At 42.6% G+C, this 18,516-nt stretch overlaps 1 protein-coding gene and 1 long non-coding RNA gene across 3 annotated transcripts in view; one reads left to right on the forward strand and one right to left on the reverse strand.

Moving 5' to 3' along the window:
• The window catches only part of BMPR2 (bone morphogenetic protein receptor type 2), a 99,361-nt gene that overhangs the window by 56,402 nt on the left and 24,443 nt on the right, over nucleotides 1-18,516 (forward strand). For both annotated transcript variants that reach the window (XR_013839151.1, XM_079976982.1), the window contains exons 4-8: nucleotides 10,571-10,681; nucleotides 12,144-12,235; nucleotides 12,957-13,187; nucleotides 14,866-14,980; nucleotides 17,264-17,424. Coding sequence is in view for 1 of the 2 variants with exons in the window: in XM_079976982.1 (XP_079833108.1) it covers nucleotides 10,571-10,681; nucleotides 12,144-12,235; nucleotides 12,957-13,187; nucleotides 14,866-14,980; nucleotides 17,264-17,424 (710 nt within the window). In the remaining variant the exon portion in view is untranslated. The remainder of the gene's footprint in view (nucleotides 1-10,570; nucleotides 10,682-12,143; nucleotides 12,236-12,956; nucleotides 13,188-14,865; nucleotides 14,981-17,263; nucleotides 17,425-18,516) is intronic.
• LOC307220611 lies at nucleotides 11,256-13,821 on the reverse strand. Its single transcript, XR_013840987.1, has 3 exons — nucleotides 13,608-13,821; nucleotides 12,457-12,534; nucleotides 11,256-11,550 (listed from the first exon to the last, which is right to left on the reverse strand). It is a non-coding gene; the product is annotated as an uncharacterized lncRNA (long non-coding RNA).

Here is an 18,516-nt window from a genome sequence, read left to right on the forward strand (position 1 = left end):
CAGAAGGCAGTGTGAGAGGTTCTGAACTGGAATTTGATGGGTGAAGGACTGATGATTTAATCCAGACCAACAGACCAACTGGTGTAAATGTTTTTTATGCTGTGCTTATTCTATCTGGAGTTACCTGTTTAGAATGCACATCACCGAGTCTTGTTTTCTTATTGCGGCACATATCACAGTCTGTTTTGTTCTGCTTCTAGTAAGCCACCAGGCCTCATCCCCTAGTCCCGCTCATGGGTGTATCTGTTTTTAAATTTGTGAAATGTCAGAGACCGTATAATTACCATACCACCAAGCCTTACTAGACGAATTACTGTACAGGTCTGAATATAAGCTGCCCTAGAACAGGCTTCCTCAACCTCAGCCCTCCAGATGTTTTTAGCCTACAACTCCCATGATCCCTAGGGACGCAGGTGGTACTGTGGGTAAAACCTCAGTGCCTAGGACTTGCTGATTGTAAGGTCGGTGGTTCGAATCCCCGCGGCGGGGTGAGCTCCCGTCGTTTGGTCCCAGCTCCTGCCCACCTAGCAGTTCGAAAGCACCCCTAAATGCAAGTAGATAAATAGGTACCGCTTTACAGCGGGAAGGTAAATGGCGTTTCCGTGTGCAGCACGGGGGCTGCCTCACCAGTGCAGCTTCGTTACGCTGGCCACGTGACCCGGAAGTGTCCTCGGATGGCGCCGGCTCCCGGCCTCTTGAGTGAGATGAGTGCACAACCCTAGAGTCGGTCACGACTGGCCCGTACGGGCAGGGGTACCTTTACCTTTTACCCATGATCCCTAGCTAGCAGGACCAGTAGTCAGGGATGATGGGAATTGTAGTCTCAAAATATCTGGAGGGCCAAGGTTGAGGAAGCCTGCCCTAGAACCCCTAATATGAAGTCTCTTTGAAAGGAATGTACTGTTTATATACCATAAATCTTGGGCACCATCCAGTGCTTTTCCAATTTAGAGAACCTGTGGAACCCCTTGGTTCTCCTACATGTCAGGCTTCCAGCACCACCTGTTGAGTGGAGCAAGTGATCCTTTTACAAAACTACTGAAGGATAGAGTTTCAAGTATCAGTTCCATCCAAGGTCTCATCTTAAATCACAGCTTCTCTACCTGTAAGAGTGCAGTTATCAGCTGCTCTCAGATTTTATACAAGCCTCCTTTTTTTAGGGGTGCATGTGGCCTATATTCAGACTAAAAAAGGTAAAGGAACCCCTGACCATTAGGTCCAGTCGTGGCCGACTCTGGGGTTGCGGCGCTCATCTCGCTTTATTGGCCGAGGGAGCCGGCGTACAGCTTCCGGGTCATGTGGCCAGCAGGACTAAGCCACTTCTGGCGAACCAGAGCAGCGCATGGAAACTCTGTTTACCTTCCCGCCGGGGCGGTACCTATTTATCTACTTTGACGTGCTTTCGAACTGCTAGGTTGGCAGGAGCAGGAACCGAGCAACAGGAGCTCACCCCGTCTTGGGGGTTCGAACCACCGACCTTCTGATCGGCAAGTCCTAGACTCTGTGGTTTAACCCACAGCGCCACCCACGTACAGTACTATTCTACAAACTCTTCTTCCCAAGCAGTTGCATCACCAGGAAATTTCATTACTTAGGCTTAGACTTAGGCTTAGAGCTAGGAAAAGGCTGCTTTGATAATGAATAGTGTTTTACACCTTCTGGCATGTGCCCAGCAGTAGGCAGATTCTGTGACTGAAAACCAAAACAAGAGAACTTGCTGCCACAATTTTAAAAAGAAGTTACAGCATTTTGAACTAAAAAAATCTTGGGTCAATTTCAAATGAGCATTTCCCCCTCTGTAGAATAAGGCAAAATCTACACAAATTGTACAGGAATCTTAACACCTTGCTTGGAAAAATCTTCATAGATGTTACATTTTGATCGTGATTATTTTGCAGTGAGAAAAGTTGTTCTGGAATAGGTCATTTGTACTTGAAGCAACACCCTTCTTAATATATTAGGGTAAACTTAATTTTGCTGACCATATTTTCAGCCGTATGATATAACTATTAGTTCAAAATAATGCAAATAAAGTTCAGTGTTAAATCAAGCAGTGCCACAAAACACTTTACAACAGGATTACAGTAAATTTGGTATAGTATAACATATTGTCTTTGTATCCAAATATCTATAGTTCCTTAAAGAATATGAGACTACTGCATGAGATCAAGGCATAATGCTAAAACAAGAATTAATGTTACGACAGTGAACTGGCACAAGCCTTGGGCTTGCACATTCCCCAGTAACCCTTCCCCTTCTCTCCTTTGTACACAAAGAGAGGAAGCCTGAGAACGTCAATTTACTGCTTGGAACAAACAGTAGCTTCCCATAATAAAGTGTGACAGAAATTGGAGTTTGTTCCAAACAGCAAACAGAATCAAAGGTTTCTAGACACTAACCCAACGATAACCCAAGTGGTGCCCTCCAGATCTTGCTGGACATCAGTTCCCATCTGTCCCAGCCAGCATGACCAATGTGGCTTGTGTTTACTCTCCAAATAGAATTGCCAACCATGGTTTGAAGCCGTTTTGTCATTCTGGTTTGCTGGGGGAAGCGCAGACCATGGCTTGCTGCTTCCAAACCGGTTGAAGCAGAGTATGAAAGAAGAGCAGAGAGTGCATGCGTGCAAGGTTCCTGTAGCACCAAAGCATGATTTAGCATTACATGTGAATCATTTCAGTATGATTTCTGTAGCTCCATGTGTGAGAGTAACAACTTTTTTGTAGACATGGTAGTAACCTTTCCTGAAGATGCACAAAGTTACAGCTGATTTACCATATTTTTCGCTCTATAAGACGCACCAGACCACAAGACGCACCTAGTTTTTGGAGAAAGAAAACAAGAAAAAAAATGTTCTGAATCTCAGAAGCCAGAACAGCAAGAGGGATCGCTGCGCAGCGAAAGCAGCGATCCCTCATGTTGTTCTGGCTTCTGGGATAGCTGCGCAGTGAAAGCATCAATCCCTCTTGCTGTTCTGGCTTCTGGGATAGCTGTGCAGCCTGCATTCGCTCCATAAGATGCACACACATTTCCCCTTACTTTTTAGGAGGGAAAAAGTGAGTCTTATAGAGCAAAAAATACGGTATTAGCTAAACCCGTTGAAATGAAAGTGCGAGAAATGAGAAAATACTTCACAGTGTGTAAGCATTTCAAATAATTTAGTGAGTCTTTTTTTTTCGGCATCTCAATTTATTGTATTGCATATAGTCCTCTTTACTTAATGTTCTGCTTAATAATAAACTGCACTTAATTAAAAATAGCTGCAATTAGCTTGGATTATAGTGAGACGAAGTGCCACCAGGTGTCCCAGAATGCAACTATAATCTGACTTTGGAAGAAGCTCAGTCATAAGTATGGGGTAATGGTTTGAGAAACTGGATTTAATTAAACTAAATGTTGCACTGCTTAGCATTATTAAAACTGTGATAAACTGGTACCTCTTCGTATGTGAATACTCTTCATTTTGATTGCAATCTAGTTTCATAAAACATGACACAGAAGCAAATGAAGTCTTAGGGTGAAGCTCAGATGTTCCAAATCCAGATAGCCTCCTTAGTTTTGTCAAAATGATTAGATTGCAGAGGAGCCAATTAAGCCATTCCCGTACACACACTTGCATTCGAAGAGCCAACAAGGCAGTACAGAAACAAAACATATGGTTTTGGATCTGGCCATAGCTTTGCCCAAGAGGCCTGATCCTGAAGCTAGTGTAGCAAAAGCAAAAGTAGTGCTTCCTAGCACCATTTTGGGCTGCTCTGCCCCTGGGATACCGGGAACAAATTCAACATGAGCTTCTAACGAAAGGACTTGGAAACTCAGTCTAAACCATTGTCATTTATCAAAGAAGTAGCCACTTAGGTTGCTATGCAACACTCATCTGACGCAAAATATACAACATCACTTTGCTTTTTTCAACATCCTTTTGTTGGTAACATCTCAAAACCATTTCCAGAACTCGCAGTCACAGCCTGTCAGATAACCCCTTTTTCCTGTGGTACTTCTGTTGTATTCAAAATTAATTCTTCAGTACAACAAGATACTTATTTCACTCACAGTAGAGCTATAAACACTCTCAGTGCTTTTACATGTACATCTATGTGTTTAAGATAACAATAAAAATAATTCCATGCCCCAGGTAGTTATGAATATGACCCCAAATTGCTCCTTATGACTTCCTATTCTGATTCTTTAATTCTACGAAATTGCGCAGGGTTAGTTTTATTCCACATGTCATTTCAGACAAGGGGTTTGGGGTTATTGTTTCCTATCCTGCCTTTCTAATTTTATCGCTTCAACCTATCCTGCTATCTTTCTCCCTCCATGCCTTTATTGTCCAGCTGAGATTTTTAAAAATCTCATCACTTTTCCCCTGGGCTGGTGGGTGACAAGTAGAACTAGTATCAAATGTAGACTTCCTTCTTGGCCGCACAAAAACTCACTCATGTTGATTTATATCCCATCCAACCGAAGGCAGAGATTCACTGATAGACAGAACAGGGGTTGCCAACCTTTTTGGGCCACTGGGTACATTTGGAGTTTACAAAAAGTGCCAAGGAAGCCATTGACAAAATGGCTGGGCTGAAGTGGGGGGGTGGCGTAACGCAAAACGACTGCCATATCTAAAAGAGCAGAAAAAGTGTCAGGACCACAAAATGGTGGAGGGATGCTTCTCCCCATCAGCTGCGTAGGAGAAAAGGTACCTGCTTCAACCACCACTACAATAATTCACAGATAGAGTGCATCTTCTCTGCTCAGAGCAGGAGGTTGTTGTTTTTTGGCAGGGGGAGATGTGTACAGTTCTGGCACACCTTGATGCGTGAGCAGTGGCGAAGCTGCATGCTCTGGCACCGGGATGGAAAGCAGGCGTGGGCGTGGCTGGCGTGCATCCTGTGGGCGTGGTGTGCCACGCGGTGGGGGTGCACAGCACGTGTCAGGGCAGCCGCGATGGTGCCCCCCTCCCCGATGGTGCTGGGGCGGTGCACTCCCCCCCCCCCCGCGTTCCTCCGCCAGTGTGGGTGAGTATGTTTAAGTATGTGTGCAAACAGAACTAAGCAGGAACAGCAAGCAGTTTTTCATCCATTGTAGATTTATGAGGAGCTATTTGCTTAAAGCTTATACTGGAACGGGTGGCGCTGTGGGTTAAACCACAGAGCCTAGGACTTGCTGATCAGAAGGTCGGCGGTTCGAATCCCCACAACAGGGTGAGCTCCCGTTGCTCGGTCCCTGCTCCTGCCAACCTAGCAGTTCGAAAGCACGTCAAAGTGCAAGTAGATAAATAGGTACCGCTCCAGCGGGAAGGTAAACGGCGTTTCTGTGCGCTGCTCTGGTTCGCCAGGAGTGGCTTAGTCATGCTGGCCACATGCTGTACACCAGCTCCCTCAGCCAATAAAGCGAGATGAGTGCCGCAACCCCAGAGTTGGTCACGACTGGATCTAATTACCTTTACCTATACTGGAACACGTGAGCACAGTGTGGGCCCTGAATGCCCCCCCCCGAACAATATGTAGTAGAACACTATGCATGTAATACATTGTAGAAGAAGTAATGCAGCGCTTGCAAGCCAGCTAGTTGATTTCCCCCCCTCTTGACATTTGTTAAACACTTATCAATAGTGCCGAGGGCCTTCTGGCGGTTCCCTCATTGCGAGAAGCAAAGCTACAGGGAACCAGGCAGAGGGCCTTCTCGGTAGTGGCACCCGCCCTGTGGAACGCCCTTCCAGCAGATGTCAAAGCGATAAACAACTACCTGACATTCAGAAGACATCTTAAGGCAGCCCTGTTCAGGGAAGTTTTTAACATGTGATATTTTACTGTATTTTTGGTTTCTATGGAAGCCGCCCAGAGTGGCTGGGGAGGCCCAGCCAGATGGGCGGGGTATAAATAATAAATTATTATTATTATTATTATTATTATTATTATTATTATTATTATTACGTTGGCTGTAATTTATTTAATCACTCATTTAAAAATCTGAAGGAAAACCAAAGTTGAAATATTAAGGGAGCAGACACATAGTACTCTGCATTTAGTTTAAAGGTATGATAATGATAGCAATAAACTATATTACTGGGGGTGGCAGGGCCTAGGCTCAATACTCCAAAATGCAGCAGAGGAGATGGATAGAGCATCCATGAAATTATTTTATTTTATTTTTGCTATATATGCTTGTAGAAGTAATACATTTGGGGTTTAGGTGCTGGAAGGGCTTCAAGATTTCTGATGAAGTTTTATTTCTGCAGGGAAGTGGCTAAAAAGAGGAAGGGCAGGAGGCCTCCAGAACTCTTTAATAGCATACTTAATTGCCATGATCAAGGATGTTAGGGGAGAAGATTATGTACAGTACAGTATGTAGCACAGCAATTAAGGTAACAGGAGTTTAAAATTTGAGGCCTGTTGGGTAATCTGCCTCTGCCATAGTTCAAATAGGACAGCACATTTGATACAGTCTCTTGTTCTGCTATAGCTGTCAACGTTTCCCTTTTTTAAAGGCAAATTCCCTTATTCCGAATAGAATTCCTTGCAAGAAAAGGGAAAAATTGACAGCTATGTGGAGTGGCAACCCTACTTGTAAAATTGCTGCCGCTGAATAATTGCTGGATTGGCATGGCACAGTGGTGAAGAAATGCAAACTTTCTGCATAGACAAGAGAAAATGACTCCTTATCACTTTATGAATATTGACTCGCTATACAGTACAGTGGTACCTCAGGTTAAGTACTTAATTCGTTCCGGAGGTCCGTACTTAACCTGAAACTGTTCTTAACCTGAAGCACCACTTTAGCTAATGGGGCCTCCTGCTGCCGCACCGCCAGAGCACGATTTCTGTTCTCATCCTGAAGCAAAGTTCTTAACCTGAAGCACTATTTCTGGGTTAGCGGAGTCTGTCACCTGAAGCGTATGTAACCTGAGGTACCACTGTATAATATTTGTACTGGTCGGTCACACTGCAACAACAGTCTCAGCTGCTAGAAGACAGTGCAAGAGGTACACTCAACTGAGCCAAGACTCAGAAGGGGCACTTTGGAAGGCATATACACTGCCGTGGCCGGATTGGGGGCAGGGAACTCTCCCCCCCCCCATTTCTCCCTGGCGATGAGGGAAGCCTTTTCTGGCAGGGGTGTTTTAAGTGTGTGTGTGTGTGTGTGTGTGTGAGAGAGAGAGAGAGAGAGGGGGGGGGTTGTGTAAAGAGATCATTGTCCTTTGGGTGCAAGAGGATATGGGGTGGGTGAGGGGGTAAGGTATTACAACCCTTCTGTAGGTTCAGAACCTGAGGAATAAAGAAGACGTTGTGGTCTTCTGGTTGTTTAGTCATTTAGTCGTGTCCAACTCTTTGTGACCCCCTGGACCAGAGCACGCCAGGCACTCCTGTCTTCCACTGCCTCCCACAGTTTGGTCAAACTCATGCTGGTAGCTTCGAGAACACTGCCCAACCATCTTGTCCTCTGTCGTCCCCTTCTCCTTGTGCCCTCCATCTTTCCCAACATCAGGGTCTTTTCCAGGGAGTCTTCTCTTCTCATGAGGTGGCCAAAGTATTGGAGCCTCAGCTTCAGGATCTGTCCTTCCAGTGAGCACTCAGGGCTGATTTTCTTAAGAATGGATAGGTTTGATCTTCTTGCAGTCCATGGGACTCTCAAGAGTCTCCTCCAGCTAGTGAGGGAGAATTGAGGCAGGCAGGGTGGAGCTATTGTCCTGGAGAAAGAGACTCTGGCAGAGGGAAACAAAGGCAGTGGAACGAACATAATATTTCATATACACATTTATCTAAACTAATAATTGTAAACAGTATTCTAGAACATGCTGTAAATAAAAATAAACCTGCTTCATTATAATCACAGAATAAATAATATGGAAACAAAATTCTTTTGCATTAGGGATTTTAGCCCAAATGATTATTCTACCTTGAGCATCGTAACGTACTAACAAATGAATTGCAGCTGCAGTACAAAAACAATTAGAATTAAACTAAACACAAAGCTTCTATTGGTCATTTTCTCAACTACTTTATTAGTTCTGAATCAGAAATAAAATTGCAATGAAAAGATCAGTTAGTTTTATTGTGTAACTAGAAAATCATCTCATTGCTGCAGAATCTTGGACAAAGGCAGGATTAGAACTGATTTTAAACTTCATTTTTCTCTCTAAATCATAATCTGAATTTACTAGGAAACATTCTTAAAGCCCAATATACTATAATTTTCTTCCTTCATGAGGTTCTAACAAATATGAAGACACAAATAGCCTTAAAAGGTAAAGGTAAAGGTACCCCTGCCCGTACGGGCCAGTCTTGACAGACTCTGGGGTTGTGCGCCCATCTCACTTAAGAGGCCAGGGGCCAGCGCTGTCCGGAGACACTTCCGGGTCACGTGGCCAGCGTGACATCGCTGCTCTGGCGAGCCAGAGCCGCACACGGAAACGCCGTTTACCTTCCCGCTGGTAAGCGGTCCCTATTTATCTACTTGCACCTGGAGGTGCTTTCGAACTGCTAGGTTGGCAGGCGCTGGGACCGAGCAGCGGGAGCGCACCCCGCCGCAGGGATTCGAACCGCCGACCTTTTGATCGGCAAGCCCTAGGCGCTGAGGCTTTAACCCACAGCGCCACCTGCGTCAAATAGCCTTACAGTGTGCCTAATCCAAGCATAATTCAAACCAAGTTAACAACTAGGAGCATTGTTTTACAGATCAGCTTTATACCAGTGTGTTATTTTATGTGAAGGTCATCCAGCTAGAGACTGGCTGTGGACTTTGTTTAACCCCTGAAATAATTTCCAATTACTGCTCTGTGACCAGGAGGAGAAGTCAGCAAGATGAACAGTCATCTTTGTAGTCTCTCGCTTGTCAATTTAGGATTTAAGATAACTGAAAAAGAACTGCATCATGATTAGCTCTGAACATTTCAGTTAGTCTACATGAAGGTGTTGGGTATGGAAAGATGTTGGCAAACAGAAGTAGCTAATAGCTATTTGGAATAGGGGGGGGGAGAGAATAGGTGGTAGCTCTGTGGCTAGCTCTGTGGACAGAAAAGGCACATACTTTTGTAAGCTCAGAAAATCTTCAATAAAAAATATTTTTAAAAAGAAAAGAAAAGGCAAGCCTTTTATTAGCATCTGACTTTGTGAGAAACGACCTTGAGAAAACATGGTGATGTAATGTTCTGCATGCAATTAATGGAGAAAGGTTTTACCTCCACTGCCCAAGACAGTATGCCTTTGAATGTCAAGTTCCTGGGAATGGCAAGAGGGGAGGGAGACTTCTGTTGCACTTGGGTAATGGTTCTGGGCTTCCCATGGGCATCTGTGAGGATAGAGTGCTGGACTACATGGGCCATTGGCTTGATCTGGAACTATCAAAACAAAAAGACCATATAAGATAGCTGCCAGCTACGATGATCAAAGCCTGTCCACATCAAAAGACAGCCGCAAATATCAAAGCCACGCAAGATGATGGTGTATCTCGATAAAAGGAGCTCTGGTAAAACACTTGCATGTAATTCTTTCTGTTTTGTTCAGATCTGTTGAGTGAAAGCTAATTGTTGTTTTTGTCGTTTAGTCGTGTCCGACTCTTTGTGACCCCATGGACCAGAGCACGCCAGGCACTCCTGTCTTCCACTGCCTCCCACAGTTTGGTCAAACTCATTATGGTAGCTTCAAGAACACCGTCCAACCATCTCGTTCTCTGTTGTCCCCTTCTCCTTGTGCCCTCCATCTTTCCTAACATCAGGGTCTTTTCCAGGGAGTCTTCTCTTCTCATGAGGTGGCCAAAGTATTGGAGCCTCAGCTTCACGATCTGTCCTTCCTGTGAGCACTCAGGGCTAATTTCCTTCAGAATGGAGAGGTTTGATCTTCTTGCAGTCCATGGGACTCTCAAGAGCACCATAATTCAAAAGCATCAATTCTTTGGCGATCAGCCTTCTTTATGGTCCAGCTCTCACTTCCATACATCACTACTGAGAAAACCATGGCTTTAACTATACGGACCTTTGTTGGCAAGGTGATGTCTCTGCTTTTTAAGATGCTGTCTAGGTTTGCCATTGCTTTTCTCCCAAGAAGCAGGGGTCTTTTAATTTCATGATTGCTGTCACCATCTGCAGTGATCATGGAGCCCAAGAAAGTAAAATCTCTCACTGCCTCCATTTCTTCCCCTTCTATTTGCCAAGGGGTGATGGGCCCATTGGCCATGATCTTCGTTTTTCAGATGTTGAGGTGAAAGCTGATACATAACTAGAAACTGAAATCCAGTTTTAATTTCTCAAAAGTCTTTCACTTATTTTTTTTACCTTCCCACAGTAGGCTTGCAACACGTTGGCAGGTTGCCTTTTCTGAAGACCGTAGTTTTGTCAGCATCTAAAAATAGTATTCCAAAGAGCAATGTTCTTTACCTTGTGTATCTTCAGAAAGAGCTATTGGACTTAATAAAATGATTAACAGCTAGATCCTTATCTTTAATTGAAGCGATTTTAACATTAAACAAAAAAAATAGGGGTATGTCTCATTTGCTTTCTACTGGGTATCCTAATTCTTTCTGAGAAACTTGCCTTGTATGAAGAAGCCATAATACATAGTTTTCTTTCTTTCAGATTCATCATATTCACTCCGCCGAGATGAGACAATTGTCATTGCTCTGGCATCAATATCTGTGTTGGCTGTTCTGGTGGTTGCCTTTTTCTTTGGATACAGAATATTTGGAGGTAAGCTTTGATGAGTGTGTTGTTAATTTTCATCTTTCGTTTTTCTTATCATGAGCATTCCCGAGTTGCTTACTCTTTTGTTTGGCAATCCAGTTTTTTAAATATAAAACACATTAAAACAAAACGTCCCCATAGCCTACCCAGAGATCAGAATGCAGGCAGCAATTTGCTGCCAGCTTCAGTAATATTCAGTCCATTCCCTTTTCCCTGTGAGTGCCATGTTCCCAAAGCAAATATCTAAACTTTAATGTCTAGAGGGCCTGTCGCATGCACCTTCTCTATTTTTCAGAGAGGTGCTACACAACTATTGGAGCTTTTTGGTGGCAGTTGATGGTAACAAGAAAACCATAATAAAGGGGATGCATGTGACAAGGTGTTTTAGATTTTGCAGATAATATCTCTCCCCCCCCCCAAAAAAAAATGTTATTGGTTTTCACAACATTATAAACAAATAAACACATAAGACAAACAAACATAAATCATAGCCTTATTGAAAATTACACTTATTAACATTAAGTAACTTCCTCGCTTCCCCTTGGTTGAATTCCATTGCATATCCTTTTCAAATCACAGTTCTTATAAAATTTAACTTAAACATTAACATCCTTAGATCTTCACATTATGAAATTAAACATATTAATTCATCACTTAACATAAATAAAATCCTAAGCCAATTAAGTATCTGCAAGCTGTTTTCAGTTAATTTAACTTGACATATTTAACTAAGTAATCATTAAATTTAATCCATTCTTCCTGATACTCCTCCTCCTTCTAGTCGCAGACTCTTCCGGTTAGGTTGGCTAGCTCCGAAAAATCCATCATCTGCCATTCTTCTATTGTTGGTAATTCTTGGGTTTTCCACTTTTTAGCTAACAAAACGAGCAGCAGTTGTGGCATACAAAAATAATTTAACATCTTGCTTGGGCAATTCCAAACCTGTTATTCCAGAAAGAAAGGCCTCTGGTTTCTTTATAAATGTATATGTCAACATTTTTTCCAATTCATTACAAATCTTTTTTCAGAAGTCTTTCACCTTGGGACGGGTCCACCACATATGATAAAAGGTTCCTTCCTTTTCTTTACATTTCCAACATAGATTGTCACAGTTATGATATATCTTTGCTAATTTTACAGGAGTCAAATACCATCTGTACATCATTTTCATTATATTTTCCTTTAACACAGTACATGCGGTGGGATTTTGCAGATAAGATCTTGAGGAACACAGCATGTTAGCTGTCCCGATTAACCTTGGCATAGGGAAAGTAATGTGCAAAACTCCATAGCTGGCATCCATTGGCCATACTAATATTGGTTCTTCTAAAACTGCCACTGTGTCTAACTCTTTAAGTTGTTTGCAAGGTGTCTCCTGGATAGGTTTGTCCGTTGCCAATACATTGTCAAGACCTCAGACATTTTGATGTGTGACACAAACTTTTTTTCCTGGCTCTTCTTTCATCAGGAGATCATAAACAAGGTATGCACAGTATAGACATGATGGAAGCAGCATCATCTGAACCCTCGTTAGATCTTGATAATCTGAAGCTACTGGAGGTAACTATGCCATTTGGAGTTTCTAGGTCTTTGCTCTTCGCATGAATTATGAATCACCTGATCAATTTAGTACAAGATGTTAATGCTTACTTTACATACATACAAGTTAGTATTTAAGGATTTTTGCAACCACACTGATAATCATTTAGCTAGATGCTACTTTTTTGTACCTGACAACTAGGTCATGATAAAGGGGCTATTCATTCATTCAATATACTGACCTTCATCTTAAGATCTCATTGTCCTATAACATTATCACTCGAGTATTTCTTCATAAATAAAACTGCTTGTATTCTCAGCTGGTGTTTAGAAAGACAAAATTAATATTTTTGTGGTTACTATATTCACAAGTTTGTGATGATCTGCATGCATGAAGCCCCTTTTCTATTTTAATTTAACAAAGCCATGCCTCATAAAGCCAAGCTTAACATGAGTCATGTCTTTGAATCCTGTTATTGGGTTCTTCCTCCTCTTCTTTTTTAAGTAACAACAATTTCCACTTGTATATATGTTTCTTTAGATACTAACATGAACTAAATGCTCTACCATGTCAGAGCGAAATGTATCACTGCAGTTGAAAGGCCCAAATCCATGGACAAAACTCAGTGCTGATGCTCACTGAAATCAACAAATTTAAGTGAACTGTGCACTGGACTGTGGCCAAAATGTATATCGTGTTAAAGTGAAGTTAATCAAATGGTTACTTTTTTAAATTTCACAGCTTATTGGTCGAGGGCGATACGGAGCAGTTTACAAAGGTTCCTTAGATGAGCGTCCAGTGGCTGTAAAAGTATTTTCTTTCACTAATCGTCAAAACTTTATCAATGAGAGGAATATATACAGAATCCCACTTATGGAACACGACAATATTGCCCGATTCATTGTGGGAGATGAGAGATTCACTGCAGATGGACGGATGGAATACTTATTAGTGATGGAATATTATCCCAATGTAAGTAATAATCTAAAGAGAGTTACTTTATACACCTTTGGGAAGATAGAAAATTGATTTAAGTTGCAATTAATGTAAAAATATTCTGTGGGGATTTTACATTATTGTATTTTTAGTAACAACAGGTCAGGTTCAGTCATCATTTTATTTGTATGGTGCTTTTCCACACACAAAATCAAGCTTAAAGCAGCTTACAACAAGGAAAGAGATGCATTTCAAACAAATGCTACAAAAACATTTTCACAATAACATAGCAAAACAATAACGTAGCAGCAATTTCATAATAACATAGCAAAACAATAGCAAAGATAATGATATACCAAAAAAACCCCACATTCCAGTACTACAAATATAACAAGACTATTTAAAGAACATGCAGAATCGAACAGCAAAAATAAGAAGGGAGCTTCATAATTTCACCTTAGTCCTAGAAACACCCCTCCCATGATGTTGCTCACAGTCGCTCTGCTGCAACAGCTTCTTATAAGGCTTCCACAGTCAAAGGGTGGAAATACTCTTCCCATGATATTAAAGAAGAAAATGCCAGGAGCTGCATTATATACACATGAAAGGTTCTGTCACATTCTGGCATCACATTCTGAATCTAGAACAAGAATTTGAACTTAATATAAAGGTAAAGGTAAAGGGACCCCTGACCAGTAGGTATGCCCTCTGCCAGCTTTTCACACAAGCCCTGAACTAACTATGCAAGAAGACATTAGTCCAAATGCAAATAGGTGTATGTAATGTAAAGGGATCCCTGACCATTAGGTCCAGCCGTGGCCGACTCTGGGGTTGCAGTGCTCATCTCGCTTTATTGGCCAAGGGAGCCGGCGTACAGCTTCCAGGTCATGTGGCCAGCATGACTAAGCCGCTTCTGGCGAACCAGAGCAGCGCACGGAAATGCCGTTTACCTTCCCGCCGGAGTGGTACCTATTTATCTACTTGCACTTTGATGTCCTTTCGAACTGCTAGGTTGGCAGGAGCAGGGAGCTCACCCCGTCACGGGGATTTGAACCGCCGACTTTCTGATCGGCAAGCCCTAGGCTCTGTGGTTTAACCCACAGTCCCACCCGCGTCCCAGAACCTAATATAGGGCTTTACAAATAGGATCATGTTTAACCATGAATGGTTGTGTCACTGAGCCTGGGATGTCCCCAGATGTCTCGTTCCTTTTCTCCTATAAGTGAACAATTGTGAAATGTGGTTAAGTCGTTTGATTAAAGCAGCCTCAGAAAATTTCTTTTGCCATCATGAAGCACATCTGGTGGACATGAGAGTCATTTTTAGATAAAGCCAACAGTAACCACAAACAAACTAGCACCTCTCTTCCTGTTAATAAAAGCAATAACCTAGGTCCACAAATTTTGAAATGGAGTACAGTGGTACCTCAGGTTACATACGCTTCAGGTTACAGACTCCGCTAACCCAGAAATAGTGCTTTAGGTTAAGAACTTTGCTTCAGGATGAGAACAGAAATCGTACTTCAGCGGCGCGGCAGCAGCAGGAGGCCCCATTAGCTAAAGTGGTGCTTCAGGTTAAGAACAGTTTCAGGTTAAGAACGGAACGAATTAAGTACTTAACCTGACGTACCACTGTATTGGAAACAAGTGTTGATTAAAAGTCTCTACAAGGGACTGATGACCCCAATAACATGCACTGTTTTTTCCCTTTCCAGGGCTCTTTGTGCAGGTATTTGAGTCTTCATACTAGTGACTGGGTGAACTCATGTCGTTTGGCACACACTATAACTAGAGGTCTGGCATATCTCCACACAGAGTTGCCTCGAGGAGGTAAGGCCAGGGGTATGCAGCTTTCCATAAAGATAATTTAGGATTTTCTGTTTGATAACAGAATCAAAGGATTTTTAGAGATTTTTATTTTATGGTGATTCAAATATTTCTGCCATTAGAAATAAGCAACTCTTCTATACACTTTTTTTGGACCCATTGTGCTTTATGTAAGTTCATTTGGAGCCTTCTTAAATAATTAGTAACCATGATGAGGTGTCTTAATTTTGCTCCAGTAACAGTATACTCTCAATGCATGCTGAGCAATGTATGATTGAAAAAGTAGAAAAATGAGAAAAATGGCTTGAGAAGTTGATCACAAATAAAAATATATGGAAATAAGATTTTTAGTTATTTGTTACCCCACAGTAACTTTGAAGGCTGCTTTTAGCAAAAAAAAATTGAACAGAAATACCAAATAAGAGCAGGTGCAAAAATTACAGAATTACTCAATGTCTCTGAGTCAGGCAACCAGATATTATGAATCAGAACAAGGAGGAATGATAGCTCAGTTGGTAGAGCATGATACTCTTAATCTCAGGGTTGTGGATTCAATCCCTTCGTTGGGCAAAAGATTTCTGCATTGCAGGGGGTTGGATTAGATGACCCTCAGGATTCCTCCCAACTCTACAATTATATGATATATATGACTTCTTTGTGCATGGGGAGAAAGAAGAGACACAATTTTTGCCGTTATTTTTCTATGCTATTTGGTTGTACAGTGGTGCCCCGCAAGACGAATGCCTCGCAAGATGAAAAACCCGCTAGACGAATTTCCTATGGGCTTGCTTTGCAAGACGAAAATGTCTTGCGAGTTTTTTCAACTCCCCCCCCCTTTTTCTAAGCCGCTAAGCCGCTTATCTGCTTATCCGATAAGCCGCTAAAAGCCGCTAAGCCGCTAATAGCGCTAATCCGCTAAGCCGTCAATGGCGAAAAAACCGCTAGACGAAGAGAATCGCGGAACGGATTCTTTTCGTCTTGCGAGGCACCACTGTATCTAACAGTATACATCTGCTGATCAAAACAATCTGTTGTCATGGCCTGCCCCAGGTAAAGAAGCACATATCTGATAGTTGCAAGAGAAATACTACAATGTCTAGCCTCTAGGCAGCTGTCCACAGGTCTGGGTCCTATAGAGCAGTAGGTCCCTTCCCCTCCTCCAGCTTATATACCCTCCTCTGAAAGCTGGATTTAGGCAAGGCAGATCTACCATAGATTACTGTTTTGTCTTAGCACATCTTATTGATAAATACGCCAAGAAAACCTGTGGGGTCTTATATGCAGCCTTCATTGATTTGAAGGCTGCCTTTGATTCAATTTCACGAGTAAACTCTAGACCAAATTGAATACATCCAGTATAGATAAAAGATTATTATTTTTGATTAGTGGCCTATATAAAGATACTGTGCTGTATGTAAGCTCTTCCACAAATGGCCAACTCCTAGGCCCTGTACCAGCCGCCAAGGGGGTTAAGCAAGGCTGCATTCTAGCCCCAGCTTTATTTAACCTATATATCAATGATATGGTTAAAAGCTTAACATCTCCAGAGTTTCATGCTCCTAAATTAGCCACAAACCCTCCTCTGACGGGTTGCATGGCCACAACCTGAAACATCTCCTGCATGGACATCATCGCTGCTCTTCCCTTTTCAGGCCCCACCTGGTTCTAGGAGACAGTGGGGCAGGGGAATGTTGGGAATCCACTGACCTGTCCCTCGCCTGAGCTATCCCTTCTTCCTCCACCACAACCTGCGCACCTCCCTGCCTTGATTATTCCTCCTCCACCTGGTCTGGCTCCTGCCTGAGAATCAGCATCAATCCCCATAAATCACTGGCCTCCTGATTCCCTGCCTCCGCCACACGTTCATTGGAGCACTGCCAGTCTATCAGCAGAATGCTGAGGGAGGCAGTTATTGGTGATTCCCCTTTCCACTCTGTAGCCCCTCCATGTCCCTCTAAATTTCTTCTCAAGGGTTCCCCAACCATTTTTAGCAAATTTAGGGGTACCCATGGGCTGCTGGGGGGAGAAAGAATATTTGGAAATTACCTCTCTTTTCTTCCACTGACAGAGACATACTTGTTCTGTAAAACAAAAAAGTATGATAATATATTATTTTAGTACTGGCATAGATACTCTGAAGTTTGCACAGTTTGTTGCTTTTTAAAAATATCCATGATTATAGAACAGATTCTTAGATTCAGAATAGTATAGCATAGTAATCGTTTCATAGTATATGGACAGAAACAATTAGAAATCCTAAAGCAGAGTTTTCAAATGTCCAAACAGATCACTACAAACCTGCCATCTCCCACCGGGATTTGAACAGCCGTAATGTATTGGTGAAGAATGATGGAACATGTGTTATTAGTGATTTTGGACTCTCCATGAAGCTAACAGGAAATAGACTAGTGCGCCCAGGGGAGGAGGACAATGCTGCAATCAGTGAGGTAAGTATGGAAAGGGAATACAATGGTTGGACACGGTTAAATTATGCACAACAGAAGGATTCCCTTCAGAAACCTCTTCTAAGATCTTAAGGAACTTCATGGAAGGAAAGTTTCCCATCAACTCTCCCCTGCAGCAACCTGATTCTCCTCCACTACATCCCAACAAAGCATCTCTAGCCGTTGGGAGTGGGCTTCTGAGACAGTGTGGAACAGGACATGAGGAGGGGATGCAGGGCAAGGAACAGTAACAGAGAGCCAGCGTGGTGTAGTGGTTAAGAGCGGTGGACTCGTAATCTGGTGAACCAGGTTCGCTTCCCCGCTCCTCTACATGCAGCTGCTGGGTGACCTTGTGTTAGTCACACTTCTCTGAAGTCTCTCAGCCCCACTCACCTCACAGAGTGTTTGTTGGGGGGGAGGAAGGGAAAGGAGATTGTTAGCCACTTTAAAACTCCTTTAAGCAGTGGTGTCCAAACTTTTTTCAAAGAGGGCCATATTTGATGAAGGGCCGTGGGGGCCAACCAAAGTTGTTGACCTTTTTATAGGATTGAAGTTGTTGAGGTTTTTTTGAAGATTTGACCCCAGGAAATAAACTGTCACAGGGGTCCAGATTAAATTGACCAGTTGGCTGGATTAGGCCCCCAAAACAGACTTTGGACATTCCTGCCTTAAAGGGAGTGAAAGGCAGGATATCAAGTCCAAACTCCTCCTCTTCTTCTTAACTGAATATGAGACTTGGATCCAAAAATAAGTTTACAAGGATGTTCATAGAAGGATTGTTTGTTTCTCTCTCTCTCTCTCTCTCTCACACACACACACACACACACACAATGATCACATCTCAGCCCATATTGTTCAGCTGGTCCCTCAAACTTCCAGAGGCTTTCCAGAGGTCACAGGCAATTGCAAAGCAGAGAGGTTGATGGGATTTTTGTCCTTTCATGAGCTTCCTTGACTCCTGTTAGAACCCAAGCCAATGAGAGTTCTCTACTCTACCTTGATGTGACTATCATGAAGCAGAAGACGCTGGCTGTTTTTTTAAGGGACAGTTTGTTTCAAACCCAGATCTTTAATCAAAATGTTCACAGAAAGGGC

This window comes from Podarcis cretensis (assembly GCF_951804945.1).
Source record: "Podarcis cretensis genome assembly, chromosome: 1".
In the NCBI taxonomy this organism is placed as follows: Eukaryota; Metazoa; Chordata; class Lepidosauria; order Squamata; family Lacertidae; genus Podarcis; species Podarcis cretensis.